This window comes from Eriocheir sinensis, chromosome 65 (genome assembly GCF_024679095.1).
Source record: "Eriocheir sinensis breed Jianghai 21 chromosome 65, ASM2467909v1, whole genome shotgun sequence".
In the NCBI taxonomy this organism is placed as follows: Eukaryota; Metazoa; Arthropoda; class Malacostraca; order Decapoda; family Varunidae; genus Eriocheir; species Eriocheir sinensis.
In genome coordinates, this window is record NC_066573.1 from 7,023,868 (window position 1) to 7,039,805 (window position 15,938).

Genomic DNA, 15,938 nt, shown 5'->3' on the forward strand with positions numbered 1-15,938 from the left:
TATGTATGTAATCTTTGTTAGCAAATATAATTTTCTCAAACAGCAAGTCTCCACACTGCATACTCCCTAAGCTAGACTACTGGGACTCCTATATTTTGAAAGCAGTGGTTAAGGTTTATACGTAGACTCATAATATTCCTCGGTCCCTTCTACCCTCCCATTCTCTCTCCATGCTTAACCTGGCAGCAGCGGGGATCATGTTTCTTAATGGTCCTTCCAAGCGAGAAAAATGAGAAAAAATCACCCCTCACACAAACCATTTCATAATATATATCAGATTATGTATCATCTATTTTGGGGGGTAAATATCATGGCACAAATTTGGCCCATCACTGCTACACGGTGAAGCCACAAATTTGGCCCGTCGCTGCTACCGGGTTAATGTGGAAGTGTCACTAGATCACTAGACTCACAGCCTCTGCTCCCCAAGGCTGCTTTGTCTTGTTTACTTGACATAGATGCTTTACAGGGGCTCACAGACATACATGTATTTGCAGCTTGAGGGTTAAGACACTCTCGAGGAAACTATACATTTCTTTGCACAGACAGAAACTTATGACCCCTGATCACCAGTCTTATGAAGCATCATGAATGTTTACTCCTGGTCCTCCTTGAGTCGATGATAAAAGCACCAGACATGTGTTTCATCAGAACCGTCTCTTGCACGCTTCATATTTTGACTTGCTGGAGTTTGTGTTTTGAGTTTAATGTGATGGTTTCCTTCTTCCCCAGGTTGTTGTCCCGTCAAGTTATCGGCCGAAGAGCGGCGCGCTGTTCAAGGCTCGTGCCCTCCAGTACTGCCTGGAGGAAGATGTCAACGTCCTGGCCGACACGGACTGGATAGTTCACCTGGATGAAGAGACCCTGGCCACCGAGGCGGCCATGAGAGGAATTCTCAACTTTGTTATTGAAGGCCGTCATCAGTTTGGTCAGGTCGGTGTCTCTTTTAACATGAACAGTGCACAGGAGTTGTTGGGACCCATATCTGTGGGCACAAAATTAATTAGGTTCACTCAGTTTCAGGAAGGAGATACATAAATATTGGTGTCAAAATAGGATAGTGAATGAGTGGAACAACTTATCAGATATGTAGTACATGCAAATATAGATGTCATGTTTCAAATAGAGGTAAATTGGTTTATGGCTGAGGAGGGAAGATAATGAATAGCTGATTACCAGAAGGTACCAAGTGTAGGGTGACCCGCCTCTCCTCAGGCTCCTTACAGCACATGGGTCCTCTTGAGATGGCAGACATGCCCTGCTGTAGATAAGTACATTTATATTTTATTGTAGTTGTGTATTTATGTTGTGATGAACATTACAGGGTTTGATAACATATGCAAATGAGAACATCCAGAACTGGTTCACCACCCTGGCGGACAGCTTTCGGGTCTCGGACGACATGGGGAAGCTGAGGTTCCAGTTCAAGGTGTTCCACAAGCCTCTCTTTGGCTGGAAGGGTTCCTATGTTGTTACACAGGTAAAGCTACAGTGTCATTAAGTAATACAGTGCACTGAAAGATTTGTTACTGGAAGTCTTATTAATATAAAGAGCAGATTAGATGGAATAACTTTTCATTCAACAGTTCATGTGGTTTGTTTTGAATGTAATGTTCAGTAAACCTTCATAATAAATCCTTCTGATGGAGATTTGGATAGATGGAACTCCATGAACTTCCTGAGCATCAAATTCTACATATGCTTATATATATATTTATCTGTTTATTATTCTAAACCAATATAACATAATTTCTAGTTGATAAAACAATATTGGTTGGCTTGAGTGTTGCCTTTTGCTCTCCTTTGATGCAGCGCCAATACTTGTCACTGCTGCTGAACATTACAAAGTTCTGGATCTAGCAAATTGGTGTTCCCCTAATGTGTTTGTTATGTAGAGGGTTTACTGTAGCAACATTTATTGAAGCATTTTAGTAATATTGATTCACTGCCTTGTTCGGTAATGCTGCAAAACGTTTACCTGAATCTGTTGTCCCTTCCATGTGTCACATTAAGCAAGTTCTGTTCCAGACCGGTGCGGAGCGGCGAGTGACGTTTGACCACGGCCCGGACGGCAGCGTGGCGGAAGACAACTACTTTGGCATGGTGGCTCTGCGGGACGGCTACTCCTTTGACTTCATTGAGGGAGAAATGTGGGAGAAGTCCCCCTTCACCATCTATGACTTCCTCCAGCAGCGGAAGAGGTGGCTTCAGGGGATCCTCCTGGTGGTGCACAGCTCACACATCCCTGTAAGTGGAGGGCTGCTGCAGGCTGTTGTGTTGTTGCAGGAAAGGTCTTCAGCCATAGAGCAGCAGGCACATGTATCATTCAGACTTAATATACACTCGAGTTCATCTGCAAAGCAACCTCAAGAATTATCTGTTAAATCAATCCAGCCTCATAGAAAAGTATCATCACTGTAAAAGTTGACCCCAGTGCAGGGGCTGAGGGCCTATAAACATTTGCATTGTTGTTTGTGGTAAAAAATATTTAAAAATTTACTTCTGCAAAATATAATTTCTGTCAGGAACACTATTTTATTTTGGTTTCATGATTGTACAGGGTTCAAGACTTTCTGTTTAATGAGAGTGGTGAGGCACGTCCATCACAAGGTGCACGGTGAGTACTCACGCTCTTGTCTCCGCAGGTGAGCACCAAGTGGCTGCTGGCCGTGTCCCTCTACTCCTGGATCACCATGCCCCTGGCCCTTGCCTCAGTAGTCCTAAGCACCATCTTTCCTGTTCCTGTGCCTGGGTTCATCAATGTGATTGCAGCGTTTGTTGGAGCCGTCAACTTTTATATGTATATTTTTGGTGTAATCAAGTCGTTTCGTGTGGACCGGCTGGGGTGGCTGCGGATGACAATGTGTGTGGCGGGGGCGCTCATCACCATGCCCTTCAACTTCCTGGTGGAGAACATTGCGGTGGTGAGAGGGTTGGTGGGCAACAAACACAAATTTTACATCGTGGACAAGGTCATGGGAGCTCCAGATAAAGTCGTCAGCACTGTTTAAATTGTGGGCTGACCTGCCTAGTCATGTGTACACATATGTATGTTCTCCCCTCCCTTGTTCTTGCAGCTTACCAGCACAACCACTGCCTGTTGCCAGATGAATACTAGTTATCATTTGCATTTCCCAGAATAATGAAAAATATGGTCAATAATAGGAAAGCCTACATGCTCCTCAAAATGTTTAACATTGCAAACAGAACTATATTCGTATTGGATTTCGATGGAATTTTTATCAGCACTTAAAAATTGAGCAGTATTTGATCTAATACACACTAGCAAAGTGAATGACAAAACTTTCAGAGACAAATTTGTTACGAGCCGGGGACGCTCAAACCTGAATTTATGCAACGCGCAGCACTGCACCCGTCTGTTCCTCTGCCTGGGCCACATGGGAGGGCAACACTTCTCCCCCATCTGCCTAAAAGTTTTAAGGCAGTGTACTAAACATTAAAGCAATTCATATAAGATCTTGTGATAATATAGCAGAAAAGAAAACATATTTCACTTTGTTGTATAACAGATTTAATTTTCACGGAAATGAAGTTGACAGCGTCTAAACACTTGCTTCGCTAATGCATTAGTGTGAACCAAATATCTTAGGAAGTCTGATTTCAATCACCTTCGCATCAGCATGAGAGTGAAAGGAAGCTGAGGTGCCATGTTTTCCCAGTCATGGGAAGCAAGGTGAGCAGTGCTTTCTTGGTATATTTTCATAAGATTGATTCAAATTACAGCAATTGAATGAAACATGATCATCTACCTCAAAGCTTTGTAGATAAGCAAAAAAAAGTGTTCTGCTCTCTAGTGTGTTCCCGGCAGAGCAAGAGAGCGTTTCCGCCACACACAGACTCCGCTGTGACGGCCCCCTCACAGAGGCAGGACTGGGTGACAGCGCTGCCAACCATGTCAACTCATCTTTGAAAGTCCTCCATCAAAAAGACATGACATAAGAATTTGCATCAGCCTAAATTTTTCTGCTTGATTATGATTTTGTATGCAGAATCTATGCTGTACGTTAGACTGATGGGGAGGAAAAATAAATAAATCCCTCTGATCAAGCTTGAGTGCACGGCGAACCTGCACGCCTGCGCTTGGCCGTGTGGCGGTGGTGCTGGTAGTCCTTGTCTACAATGCTCAGGGATGTGACTTTATCCGAACAGTCCTGTAGCAGCTTGGCTTGTTTTAGGCGGCGGGTGAGAACCCCAACCAGAGGATGAGTGCACAAGGAAAACCTATGAAAAGGCACAAATCAAAATGTGGTGCTGGACAAGAGTCGTGGTTGGCCCTGTGATTCTCAGTTTTGCTTGTTAGGGAGTGTGCTGGACAGTCCTCGCCAAACAGCCCAAGATAGGAGGAGGAGCGTTGCTTATTAGCGCATTTAGACCGAGTGCTACTTAAGCTCGATCAGGAGGTGCTGCTGCACCTTGCCCTTGTGATACACATTCACTGCCAGTTGAAAGCAGAAAGCTGATATTTTGGCCTCCAATATTTCCCTGTGCCAGGGCATTAAGTTCAGGCTCTGAACTTGCTTTTTTTTTTTTTTCATAAATGAATAGTTGATAGCCGTGTCAACTGTATTTATTGTATTAAGTGTCTATTTTTGTTACTTAGCAGTGTATATGCAATTTTTAAGTTGAGCTCTTATTCTCAAATGCTTTCTCAAATGTTGTGTATACAGAATAAATTTGTTTAAGTTTTATGATGATGCTGAGGAAGTCATTGCAATTCAGTGTTTTGTAAATCTCCTCCCATGTCAATGACTTGATATTTCCTGAACTGTTTAGTCACTTGTTCTGTAAGGTTCATTTCAGACTCATGCGTGTTGATTGGCAGACTTTCTCAGCCTTGTCTGTTTTGTTTATGCCTATGTTTGGTTGTGATGTAAGTTTTACATGTTAGATTAAATTCAGTGTATTGTATATATTGTATGTTGACCCTTTCCAGGTCTTGCTGGAAGGTGTAGTCTTGACCAAAGACTGTAAAGTTAAATTTTTCATGTCAATATTTGAGCACTGATGTGCATGTTTCAGATTACAGTGAATCATACCTCAGCTTGTTTGAGTCACGTCATGTGTGTTTTGATGTCTTTCCTTTGTGCATTTGCTTCTGTGTTGATGCAACGTAGTGTTTAGTTTTCTAAGTTAAATCACAAATTACTTCAGAGAAAGACGCCTACGCTGGAGGCTCGAAACAACCTGCTGATGTATGATGGCACAATGCTTCCTGTCAAATTTTCTTCTAATTGTGATATTTATTTACAGTTAAAATGACAATGCTTTCTTTTGAAAAGTGCCTTCCGTGATATTAATTTGTTTTGCCACAAACACCTGGTCAGTAGTTGTTAGGAAATAGTTTTGTTCTACAAATTAATGTTCATTTATGTTTCCTGCAATAACTGTAAGCAGAAGCATTGTTAAGTTTACAAGCCGCATGTTGTATAGTGCATCAGGTCCTTCGTATCCAAGGGTCTTGAAACATCAAGGCGTCGTGTGCAGGTGCTTTGTTCTTGCCAAAGAGTTCTACGATAACTGAAGATGAATTCAGAATTTATCAGAAGAAACAGCAGCCACTCACACTCACACACACACACACACACACACACACACCACTCCGTGGCATGGCACAACTGGTTAGAGCGCTGCGCTGCCAGGCTTCACGGTCTGACAGGGCAGTGGTTCGAGCCCGCTCAGGCTGGATTCTTTCCATTGACTAGGAGTGGTTACTGTCCTCCCTTGAGCAAGGGGGCTGGGGTGTGTGGTGTGTGAGGTCATGGCAGTACCCAGAGATCGACGATAAAGAGCACTTGCTCATGTCGGGAGGGTACCTGCTGGCGATTACGAGTCCAACATGTGATCAGGCCGTGGTGAATTACACACACACACACACACACACACACACACACACACACACACATACACACACACACACACACAGCAAAATCTAAATATAGTGTGCATTGTACAACTGAATCTGGTTTTACCACCCTCAATAATTTTTGAGTAGTTAAGTTTACTGACATGTAATTCTCCTCACCAAAGTTTGATCCAATCAGGTTGTCTTGCTCCTCTCAGTTTACAGTCAGTCAGTTTCTTGATTAAGCACTTAATTGGCCTGTTGGTTATATGCTCAGCCATGACTGAGTGAAGTGGAATGAAACGGACAATATATTTGCACAAAACAAAGTTACAGTTTACATTACCTGGGAAAGAGTAAACCTTTGAGTGTGGGGGAGAGTGTGGTGAACCCGACAGTGAGATTTTCCTGGGACTCTGCAATGACCAGAAAATTTGTCTGCTGTGACTTGGGAGGCAACACCATTGTGATTACTGTATGGGGGCAAGCAGAACACAAGAGGTGGACCATATTGAGATTACTGTATGGGGGCAAGCAGAACACAAGAGGTGGACCATATTGAGATTACTGTATGGGGGCAAGCAGAACACAAGAGGTGGACCATATTGAGATTACTGTATGGGGGCAAGCAGAACACAAGAGGTGGACCATATTGAGATTACTGTATGGGGGCAAGCAGAACATGAGAGGAGCCATATTCATGTTACCATTATCATTTCCTGCATGTTATTCAGTATGGAAGATAAAGGGAATAACTTCACAAATCTTTAGTAGTTTCTCATGCTTTTGAATTAATTGTCAAAATAATTATAAGATCTGACTATCTGGACTAATGCAGAGGGACAAACTCTTATTTCATGTCACTCGGGCAAATGTGTCATCTCAGTCACAAGGAATTATTTCCATGGATCCTCATGCACGGTGACAGACCTCTTCAGTTCAGCTTGGTCAACTGGCCTCTGGAGGGGGGGATGAAGGAAGTGAAAGAAGTTCAATATTTGTGGACTTTTTCTCCTAAGTATGGGAGCTTGGAGGACGGGGCTACAAGGTAAGTTGAAGGAATCAGTAGAAATGTAAGCTGGAAGGTAAGTGATGTGAGGATACTGGAATAATCTTGTTCTGCCGATCTTGACATGTGCCTCTGAAACACGGGCATGGAACGAGTTAGCAGGCAACGGAATGTAGCTCTATACTAACCTCTTCAGTACCATGACGCAGTATAGGAGTCATTTCATCTCTCTCGAAATCCTATCCTAAGGCGCTGTGTATGCGTCATGGTCATCATTCTATTCGTCTGTAAGTAAACTGATGGATATGGGAGGGGTTATGTTTTTTTGTTTATTTTGTTATTGCTAAACTCTCACTATTAGGGACGTGTAGTACGTGGTATAACAAGGTGAGATGCAGATGGTCCCACCTCTCACACACGCTATTTCCAAAGGTCAAAAAGGAGGTTAATCGAGTTCTAATGTGTGTTTCTTCAGGTTCACGGTACAGAAGAAGGCTCTGACTACCACCAGGGTCATAAAACTACCCCTGAAAATGCCCTAAACTCCCACGAAAGACTAGTAAATTACGTGTTCTTGGGCGCAGAAATGTTTAAAAATATGGACCTTTGTTCTTGCGCCTTTTTACCTTTTATCGAGATTTCCTGGCATTTCCAGTTGTATAATCACACTCTGTACTGCCTGGGGGTTGGGATGGCATGCTCCTCCCTTCTCCTTTGTTACTTGCAACAATAAACTATCAATCATGCTAATACTTCCTCTGAATTAGTCACTTTCATACCTCTACCTTTCCTGCGGGCCCGCTGAGCAAGACTTTCTATTCTAGTCCATACCTACTATCCATCAGACCCTATGACATACCGATTTTCGCAAACATCTTTCAAACGAAGACTCGGATCAGCATGGGACTTTGGCACAGATTGTTTCACACACTCCGCTAATTTTTGACGCTATTGTGCAATGCCAGATGCGGTTAATTATGGCGTTTACTCTTGACTGTGATGGCAAAACCTGCGTGAGCCAATTACACATTCGAACAGGTGAGGCGTGACGTATTTGTGACGTGTATCCACCACCCCTGGCTAGTCCCTTATGCAAGAGTTAACCAGCATCCTCAGTCTTTCATCCCTGTTACGTAGTAGAAAACTTTACAACACCTATCCTTCGTCTGTCTTTTATTTCCTCTTCAGTGTCTAGTCTGACCCTTCCTCTGTACCGTGAACGTAAAGAAACACCCATGGAGACGCGTTTGACCTCTTATTTTGCCTTTAGAAATGATGGATGGAAGAGAAAGGATCGAGCGTCTAGCAATGCCGACCCAAGACTCAACGAGCGACCGCAAAGGGGTAGTTAAAAGTTACACCAATCAGCCAGACACGGGATGTACGGCCAATAAGGTCAGAGGGAATCAATCGTGCTCTAATTAATGAGTATTTCTTTAGGTTTACGGTACAGAGGAAGGGTCAAACTACCACCAGGGTCATAAAACTACTCCTGGAAATGCCCCAAACTCCAAGCTTTGCCAAATAGGTGAACTTGGGCGACGACATGTTTAAATACACGATTGATTGATTGATTGATAGTTTAGTGTTGCAAGTAAACAACAAAGGAGAAGGGAGGAGCATGCCATCCCAACCCCCAGGCAGTTACGTATACCCTCAACTTTACCTTTGATATAACAACGTATAGCTTACCTTATTGTGGCGCGTGGCAGACAAGAAGACATGCTGAGACATCTTCTAGCAGTACCGGGAAACGATAAATGATAGGAAACTCACTGTGGCGAAATCATGGACGTCTTTCCACAGCCACTCCCTCCGCTTCTCTGATCGTGATAGGTGCGCCATCTTGCGGGCGAGACGCGATTCAAGTTCCAACTGAAGCTCCGTCATTAAGGGTTCATAAGGAGGTACAAACCCTCATGGCGATTAATAGAAAGTCGGTATTAAAAGACACTTTCGCCTCTCACATCAGCTATTTCTAAAGGTCAAAGAGGGGGTCAGTCGGGTTCTAATGAGTGTTTCTTCAGGTTCACGGTACAGAGGAAGGGTCAAACTACCACATGAGTCATAAAACTACTCCCGGAGATGCCCACAACTCCTACGAAAGCCTTGTCAATTTTGTGTTCTTGGGCGGCGAAATGTTTTGTAATACGACACTGACGAAATACCAAGACTATACATTAACGAAATCCGGGATGTGTTTTCACGGTGCATAATTCTGGGTGATAATGATAAATGGATCCTTGCGTAAGCTTGTGAGTGAGACGCTGCGAGTCCCAACTTAAGGTCGTCACTGAGGCTTCATTAGAGGCTCCAAAGGTTCGTGGTAATTCATATCCCTAATGCACTCGATTAGTTTCCTTTTGACAGTCTGCCGGAGGGGTGGGAAACACGATTGTGGCATGATAATCCTGAGTCTGCCTTCATAACTGTTTCACTTCGGACCTCAGAATCTGCGACATCTCACGCACAGAAAATGCCTTCCAAGAGCTTATTACATCAACGAGTTTGTCAGTGTGAGGCCGGGACGCGAATCATGATTATATAGTCTGCCTTCATAACTGTTTCACTTCGGACCTCAGAATCTGCGACACCTCACGCACAGAAAATGCCTTCCAAGAGCTTAATACATCAACGAGTTTCAGGACGCGAATCATGATTATATCTAGCATGATTATATAGTCTGCCTTCATAACTGTTTCACTTCGGACCTCAGAATCTACGACACCTCACGCACAGAGAATGCCTTCCAAGAGCTTAGCACATCAACGAGTTCCAGTCAGTGTGAGGCCGGGACGCGAATCATGATTATATATAGCATGATTATATAGTCTGCCTTCATAACTGTTTCACTTCGGACCTCAGAATCTGCGACACCTCACGCACAGAGAATGTCTTCCAAGAGCTTAATACATCAACGAGTTCCAGCCAGTCTGAGGCGGGGACGCGAATCATGATTATATATAGCCCGGATATGATATTCCAAGAGCCTGCCTTCATAACTGTTTTAACTGCAGACTCCAGAATCGACACGACGTTACATTACATTAACCATTTCCAGTTTTACATGATTGATTGACAGTTTATTGTTGCAAGTAAACAACAAAGGAGAAGGGAGGAGCATGCCATCCCAACCCCCAGGCAGTACGGTGTGATTATACAGTTAAGGATGCATATGGAAGGGGCACCAGGAAACTAAAAAGATATTATGGTAGGGGACAAGTGCTAAGAAAATATAAAGGCCTTGATTTCCATGACCACACACCCACACAGAGACACATGAGGGGCATTGTTTCCCTTCACTTCTGCAGACTCGTATACTCAAACGCTTCGGGGTCTTGAAGTTGTTAGTCATGTTTGAAGGTCATAGATAAGCTCCGTCGGGTCCCCGTGAGTGTTTACCTGTTCATGGCGTAGAAGTCTTGCAAAACCGGCGCCAGAGATATGAACCCGCTTATGTTAATTACTATAACTTCTACGAGAGTTGAATAAATGGAAAGAAGAAGGAAGAAAGAAATGAGCGTGGTGAGTGGAAGTGTAAGAGAGGAGAGGAAAGGAGGAGGATTAGGGTGGAGGAAGAATAAGGTGGAGGAACAGAGTGGACGAGAAAGAGGAGGGTTGTGGAAGACAGGAACTTACTTTTGGGGTTTCATTGTGGGACCGACGAGAATGAATGGTCTGGGAATGGCTGAATAGTTTCCTCTCCTTGGTAAAATTCCTCCCCTCTGACTCTTTCCCTCCCTCCCTCTCCCTGGTAAAATTCCTCCCCTTAACTTTCCCTCCCTCCTTCTCCCTGGTAAAATTCCTTCCCTTAACTCTTTCCCTCCCTCCCTCTCCCTCTCCCTGGTAAAATTCCTCCCCTTAACTCTTTCCCTCCCTCCCTCTCCCTCGTAAAATTCCTCCCCTTAACTCTTTCCCTCCCTCCCTCTCCCTCTCCCTGGTAAAATTCCTCCCCTTAACTCTTTCCCTCCCTCCCTCTCCCTCTCCCTGGTAAAATTCCTCCCCTTAATTCTTTCCCTCCCTCCCTCTCTCCCTGGGAACATTACTCCCCTCCACTCTTCCACTCCCTCACACTCCCTCTCCCTGGTAAAATTCCTCCCCTTAACTTTCCCTCCCTCCCTCTCCCTCTCCCTGGTAAAATTCCTCCCCTTAACTCTTCCCCTCCCTCTCCCTGGTAAAATTCCTCCCCTTAACTCTTTCCCTCCCTCCCTCTCCCTGGTAAAATTCCTTCCCTTAACTCTTTCCCTCCCTCTCTCCCTCTCCCTGGTAAAATTCCTTCCCTTAACTCTTCCCCTCCCTCCCTCTCCCTCTCCCTGGTAAAATTCCTCCCCTTAACTCTTTCCCTCCCTCCCTCTCCCAACTTTGAGAATACTGTCTTTGGGATACATGAGGGCAGACAGTCTCCTATCTACATAACAGGTCTCAAACAAGTACTTTACCCAGCTACTTTACTGTCCAGCCTTTGGTAAATGACTCAGATTTAACATTACTCTTTATTGACTTAAAATATACTTTTGTACATCGGGAGGAAAGAAGCTTCTCATAATGCAATGGAGAGAAGCAAAGGTCGTTAGTAATGTTTTTGAGTAAGGCCTTTGATTGCTTGATCTGGTAAAGGAAGCAAGGCAGAGGATGATGACATAATTGGCTTCATATTAGCACAGGAAATGAATAACATCCTTTAAATTGAAGGGTTACATTATTGGGTGAAATCGCTTTTTTCCTCTTTTCTGATTATCAGTGAAAATAAGTGTCAGGGTCATGCCACCGAGACTATTATGAATGCATGTTGTATTGACTCGGCAACCCACATAATGTTTGAGGAAATAAAAAAAACTGTAGGAAAACATGTGTAATGCCCCGACGAGCTTCTTTTCTAAATCCTTCCTATTTCTCAACACGGCCTCTGCGTGTATCAAAATAACACGAGAAATTAATCAAGATCATGGTATTCGCCGGCTGCCTGGGATTGAACCCGCGACCAGCGTGACGGGAGAGCCACTCCTTACCGAGTCGGCCAAAGAGGTACCCCCCTGGCTAAGTGGGTTATGGGAGGCTCGTTCATCAGGCCGTTGCCGCACTACACATGGATCCATAAATCAATGCATGGTGTCAGTAATCTCAGAAAAGAGTGACCTTGGTAACTGACTAAAAATATCAGAGCAAAACATTTGGTTAGGCTGGGCTGTCTATCTCCGTCCTGCGCCCGTGGCTGGTTGATCTTCATAAATAACAAAATGTCATTCTCTCTACAGAAAAATGTAGCTACCCTTGACAGCTGGGACCAGTTTCTAACTATTGGTCCAGGGATGGTTTTAGGTCCACATAAAAAGTTTCCACAAGTTGCCTACTGCAATGTTTAGATCTTACTGAAGATGAGTAAGTCAGTGGAACAAGCAAGATACTATTGTCAGGTAACATTGTGTGCTAGCAGCATCAGGTGTCACTTCTAGCTTCCTAGTGTTGGATATCAAGGCTTACAACAAGCTTTGAAAGGGGCAAGTCACTTTGAAAAGATTAAGATCTACTGGCCTAGAGTGCAAGGATGGTGTACTGAGCACTTTTCAATACCTTAACTTGAAGGTGAGTTGCTGTTTATACATCGTTTATACATGTCACATTCAATTGTCTCAGCTGCCAGAAATGCTGACTCTTGACACCCAGACTACCCTGGACCTCCAAGAGCATCATTATTTAGTTCAGTGACACAATTCAACAGCAAGAAGACAGAAATTCAAGTGTCTGAGAGATCTGGAGTTAAGGGTTTAATACTGATCTTATGATGCTGGCTGAGGTGGCACTCCACGATTGTCAACGTCATTTGACTGGCACTCATGTAAGGTAAAGTATGACATCCTTCAACAGCTGGCAAAGTCTCAGGAATGGCAGCAGCAGCAGCAGCAGCAGCAGAATGGCCTGCAAGGCTGCATGGTGCATCACTGTCTTGGCACATATGAGCAGCTTCCCTCAGACATCATGTACAAAACACTCTTAAGATCATCTCAGTAAGTACATCAAAATCAATGCTCACTCTGAGGCAAGTATATTAATTCCTTTACCTCTAACCTCTTATTGTAACAGCATGAAATGACCAGCTGCAACATGAAATCATCAATCATTCACAACAAGCTGATGAAAAGTGCATTAATTGCATCCTCTTCCCATATGGGCAAAAATGGGCAAAAATACACCAAGGGACCTTACAACACAGCCTAAGGAACAGTGTGCGGGTGAGCGCTGGGCAGCTGTTGCCGTGGGGTGGACATTACTTCTGAGAGTCACTGGAACACGGTAAAGTCAAGATGTGCTTCAGGGTACCTTGAAAGGGTAAAGGGGTTTACTTCAACTCTAGAATGTCCGAGGGAAATGTCATGAAGTCTTGTTGCTCTCCACCCGGCACATCTTCACTCTCTCTGCCTTTACAATTTCTCTCACTGGTAAATTTTTCAGTGATGCAAGTCTTCCCATCAGCTATGTATGGCTGTTGGGTGGATTTTTTCCATGAAGAAGACTACCAACTGACAACAGCATTTTGAAAGAAAGAAAAGAGAAAAAAAATCCTAGCAACACAATAAAGGTGTGCTGTCCTGACCTCCATATGCTTGTGGAATTCAGCTGCTAAGTTTTCTGGCAACCTATTTTAAGCATGTTCTGTGATGCTTGGTGATATCACTGCATTTTGTTTATCTGGTAATGAAGATTATTAAAGCTTTCCTCAGCAGAAATGAGGAGGCAAAACAGATCTACAAATTGTAAACACCATAAGGGATTGAGAAAAGATGAGGGGAACTTTTTTTCTAAATGAAATACTATACTGAAAGGATTGTTAATATGGCACCACCTCGCTGCACAACAAAAAGAAGGTCCAGCATCTACAGATCCACTTACAAGGAAGGGATTGCTGGAAGTGAGAATTACAGAACATCCAAATAACTGCCACCTCTCTGTTCTGGATACTTTTAGAGGACAAAATGACAAAGCACCGGGCAGGAAGTGAATGATATCAACGAAAGCATAAACTAAATAAATGCACAACTTTCAGAAGACCAAACTGAAGCGTCTGGTCTTAGAAAAAGTAGTAACAAAGGCAATACTACAGGAGACAGGAAAGCTCCGTCTGGGCTGACTGAGTACACTGCTGTGCTGGGCTGCCTCATCACACCACAGGACACTAATGCAGCGGACCTTCATGGAGCAACAGAATTTAGACAATCCCCTTTTAAAAAATAACAAGAAAAATTATAGTTAGGAGACGATGGTAGGTTGTTTTTTATTCACAAACAACCATCGCCATGGAATGACAACTTTCCAATTTCATGCGTCATCTGCATATCTTTACAACATGCATTGAGTATTGTCTTTTAAACTGCACCAATTCCTGCAGGACAAAACTGAAATATTAGGTGCAGAAAAGGAAAGGCCACCTATGGGCAGGCGTCGTTATAGCCCGATGGTGTAGGCTCGGCCATTTGGGTTGTGGACAGAAATAATCTGCGGCGAGGTGACGCACCACTCGTACCAAACATTCTTCCTGTTGGTGCACCGCCAGAAGTGCACCTCCATGATGTCCCCTGCACGCACCGCCACGGGTTCCTGCGAAAAGCGTTCACATCAACAAACTGGTCATGTTTCAAATGCACTGATGTTAAGGGACCAATTCATTTTGCTAAGTTCAGCCCCAAGGTACTTGAATTAGCTAAGGGAGGAAAGATGCCAAAGCTGAATGTTGCAGTTCACTTGCACAGTCAGTTTAAAGGGCACATAACTCTACCTTCAACAGGAAAGCTACAATATTGATGTCAACTCATAAAATGAAACCCTTCTAAACATTAGCTCACCCTGAGAGGGAAGAGGATGGGGAACCAGGAGAACATGCCCTGGGAATGTGTCTCCGGCTTGATGCTCAACATGATGTCCTTGTACAGGAAGGCCTCAAAGTAGCCCCCAAAGCCATGGACAACGTTGTCTTCGGTTATTTGGAACTGAAGAGACTTGTACCGGGTGTTGTCGATCACCTTGGCTGTGGAAGGAAACCAGGGAGCATGACACACTGTGAAGGGTGATAATCTTCAAAATCTCAACTAAACTGCTAAAAAATAATAATAATAATAATAATAATAATAAATAAATAAATAAAAAAATAAAAAAATCTTGAACTAAAGTTACACCTCTGTGGTGCACTGGTTAGCATGTCTTGCTACAAATCCGAGGGCCATGGGTTTGAATCCCAGTCCAAGCTGTTGGCATGCAGCTCACCCAGCTGTTCATCCTCCCTTTTGAATTGGTCAATAAATGGGTAGTACCTGGGGAGGGTAAACTGTGGTAACTCAGATGTTACACGGGCTGTCTCCCGGGTAATGGGTTAAGAACATAAGAACATAAGAACGCAGGAGTCTACAAGAGGCCACACCACAGTCATGCACAGCTAAAGCATATGCCACAACTTTCCTTTTTGAATTAGAGTGACTACATTGCAATCGTGCTGAAGGGCAAAGCAGAAAAAAAAGAGAAAAAGAATCTCTGACTTAGTATGAGAGCCACTGATCTACATATAATGTTTATAGCTCTGACATGTTATGATGTATGTTGACATTACAAGGGATGCTACACTGCTAAAATGTCTGCTTCTAAACATCACTTACATCTTTGATCCAGCATCGAGGAGTGCACTCACCTGTGTTTGGATGGCTGAAGGTGAAGAGGGGCTGTGAGGGGGCCAGCTCCTTCTTGTTGTGCAGATAGACCACATACGGAGTCTCAAAGTGTGCCAGGAAGTGCTTGTCTTTCTCCCGGCAATTCCGTATTTCATTGTAGAGCTTCGGGGACTGCAGGGGACTGAGGTAGGAGGTGTAGCTGCTCGGGATGCTGATGCCGTCGTCTGCAACCAGCAATGTAATGCCAGGTTAGGAGGTGCAACTGGATTTTTTTTTTTTAAATAATTATACACTGTAGGCCATGAGCAAGGGAGATCTACTTAAGGAAAGGGATGTGTGGACCACATCTTTCCACTGAAACTGACTGTTGAAAAGTATTGATAGAATGAATGTTTGCTACTTTCATGAACCT

At 43.8% G+C, this 15,938-nt stretch overlaps 2 protein-coding genes and 2 long non-coding RNA genes across 28 annotated transcripts in view; 1 reads left to right on the plus strand and 3 right to left on the minus strand.

The window, feature by feature from the left end:
- LOC126987563 (beta-1,4-mannosyltransferase egh-like) overlaps positions 1 to 15,938 on the plus strand; it is a 187,961-nt gene that overhangs the window by 84,928 nt on the left and 87,095 nt on the right. For 11 of the 18 annotated variants that reach the window (XM_050844651.1, XM_050844655.1, XM_050844652.1 and 8 more), the window contains 2 exons: positions 733 to 933; positions 1,325 to 1,480. The exons of 4 other annotated variants lie outside the window; for them this stretch is intronic. In XM_050844651.1, the coding sequence (XP_050700608.1) occupies positions 733 to 933; positions 1,325 to 1,480 (357 nt within the window). Of the gene's footprint in view, positions 1 to 732; positions 934 to 1,324; positions 1,481 to 2,028; positions 2,248 to 2,645; positions 3,802 to 15,938 lie in introns of all 18 variants that reach the window. 3 more of the 18 variants (XR_007741011.1, XM_050844650.1, XM_050844645.1) reach the window with 3 other exon arrangements.
- Positions 839 to 2,115, minus strand: LOC126987572 (uncharacterized). The gene is made up of 3 exons (XR_007741024.1): positions 1,979 to 2,115; positions 1,177 to 1,261; positions 839 to 985 (listed from the first exon to the last, which is right to left on the minus strand). It is a non-coding gene; the product is annotated as an uncharacterized LOC126987572 (long non-coding RNA).
- LOC126987565 (uncharacterized) lies at positions 5,879 to 8,697 on the minus strand. Its single transcript, XR_007741015.1, has 2 exons — positions 8,565 to 8,697; positions 5,879 to 6,279 (listed from the first exon to the last, which is right to left on the minus strand). It is a non-coding gene; the product is annotated as an uncharacterized LOC126987565 (long non-coding RNA).
- Positions 11,352 to 15,938, minus strand: part of LOC126987562 (protein arginine N-methyltransferase 5-like) — a 107,861-nt gene continuing 103,274 nt past the window's right edge. For 2 of the 8 annotated variants that reach the window (XR_007741009.1, XR_007741004.1), the window contains exon 13: positions 11,352 to 12,443. Coding sequence is in view for 3 of the 8 variants with exons in the window: in XM_050844640.1 (XP_050700597.1) it covers positions 14,313 to 14,465; positions 14,711 to 14,892; positions 15,547 to 15,750 (539 nt within the window). In the remaining 5 variants the exon portion in view is untranslated. Of the gene's footprint in view, positions 14,466 to 14,710; positions 14,893 to 15,546; positions 15,751 to 15,938 lie in introns of all 8 variants that reach the window. The other 6 variants (XM_050844640.1, XM_050844639.1, XR_007741006.1 and 3 more) reach the window with 6 other exon arrangements.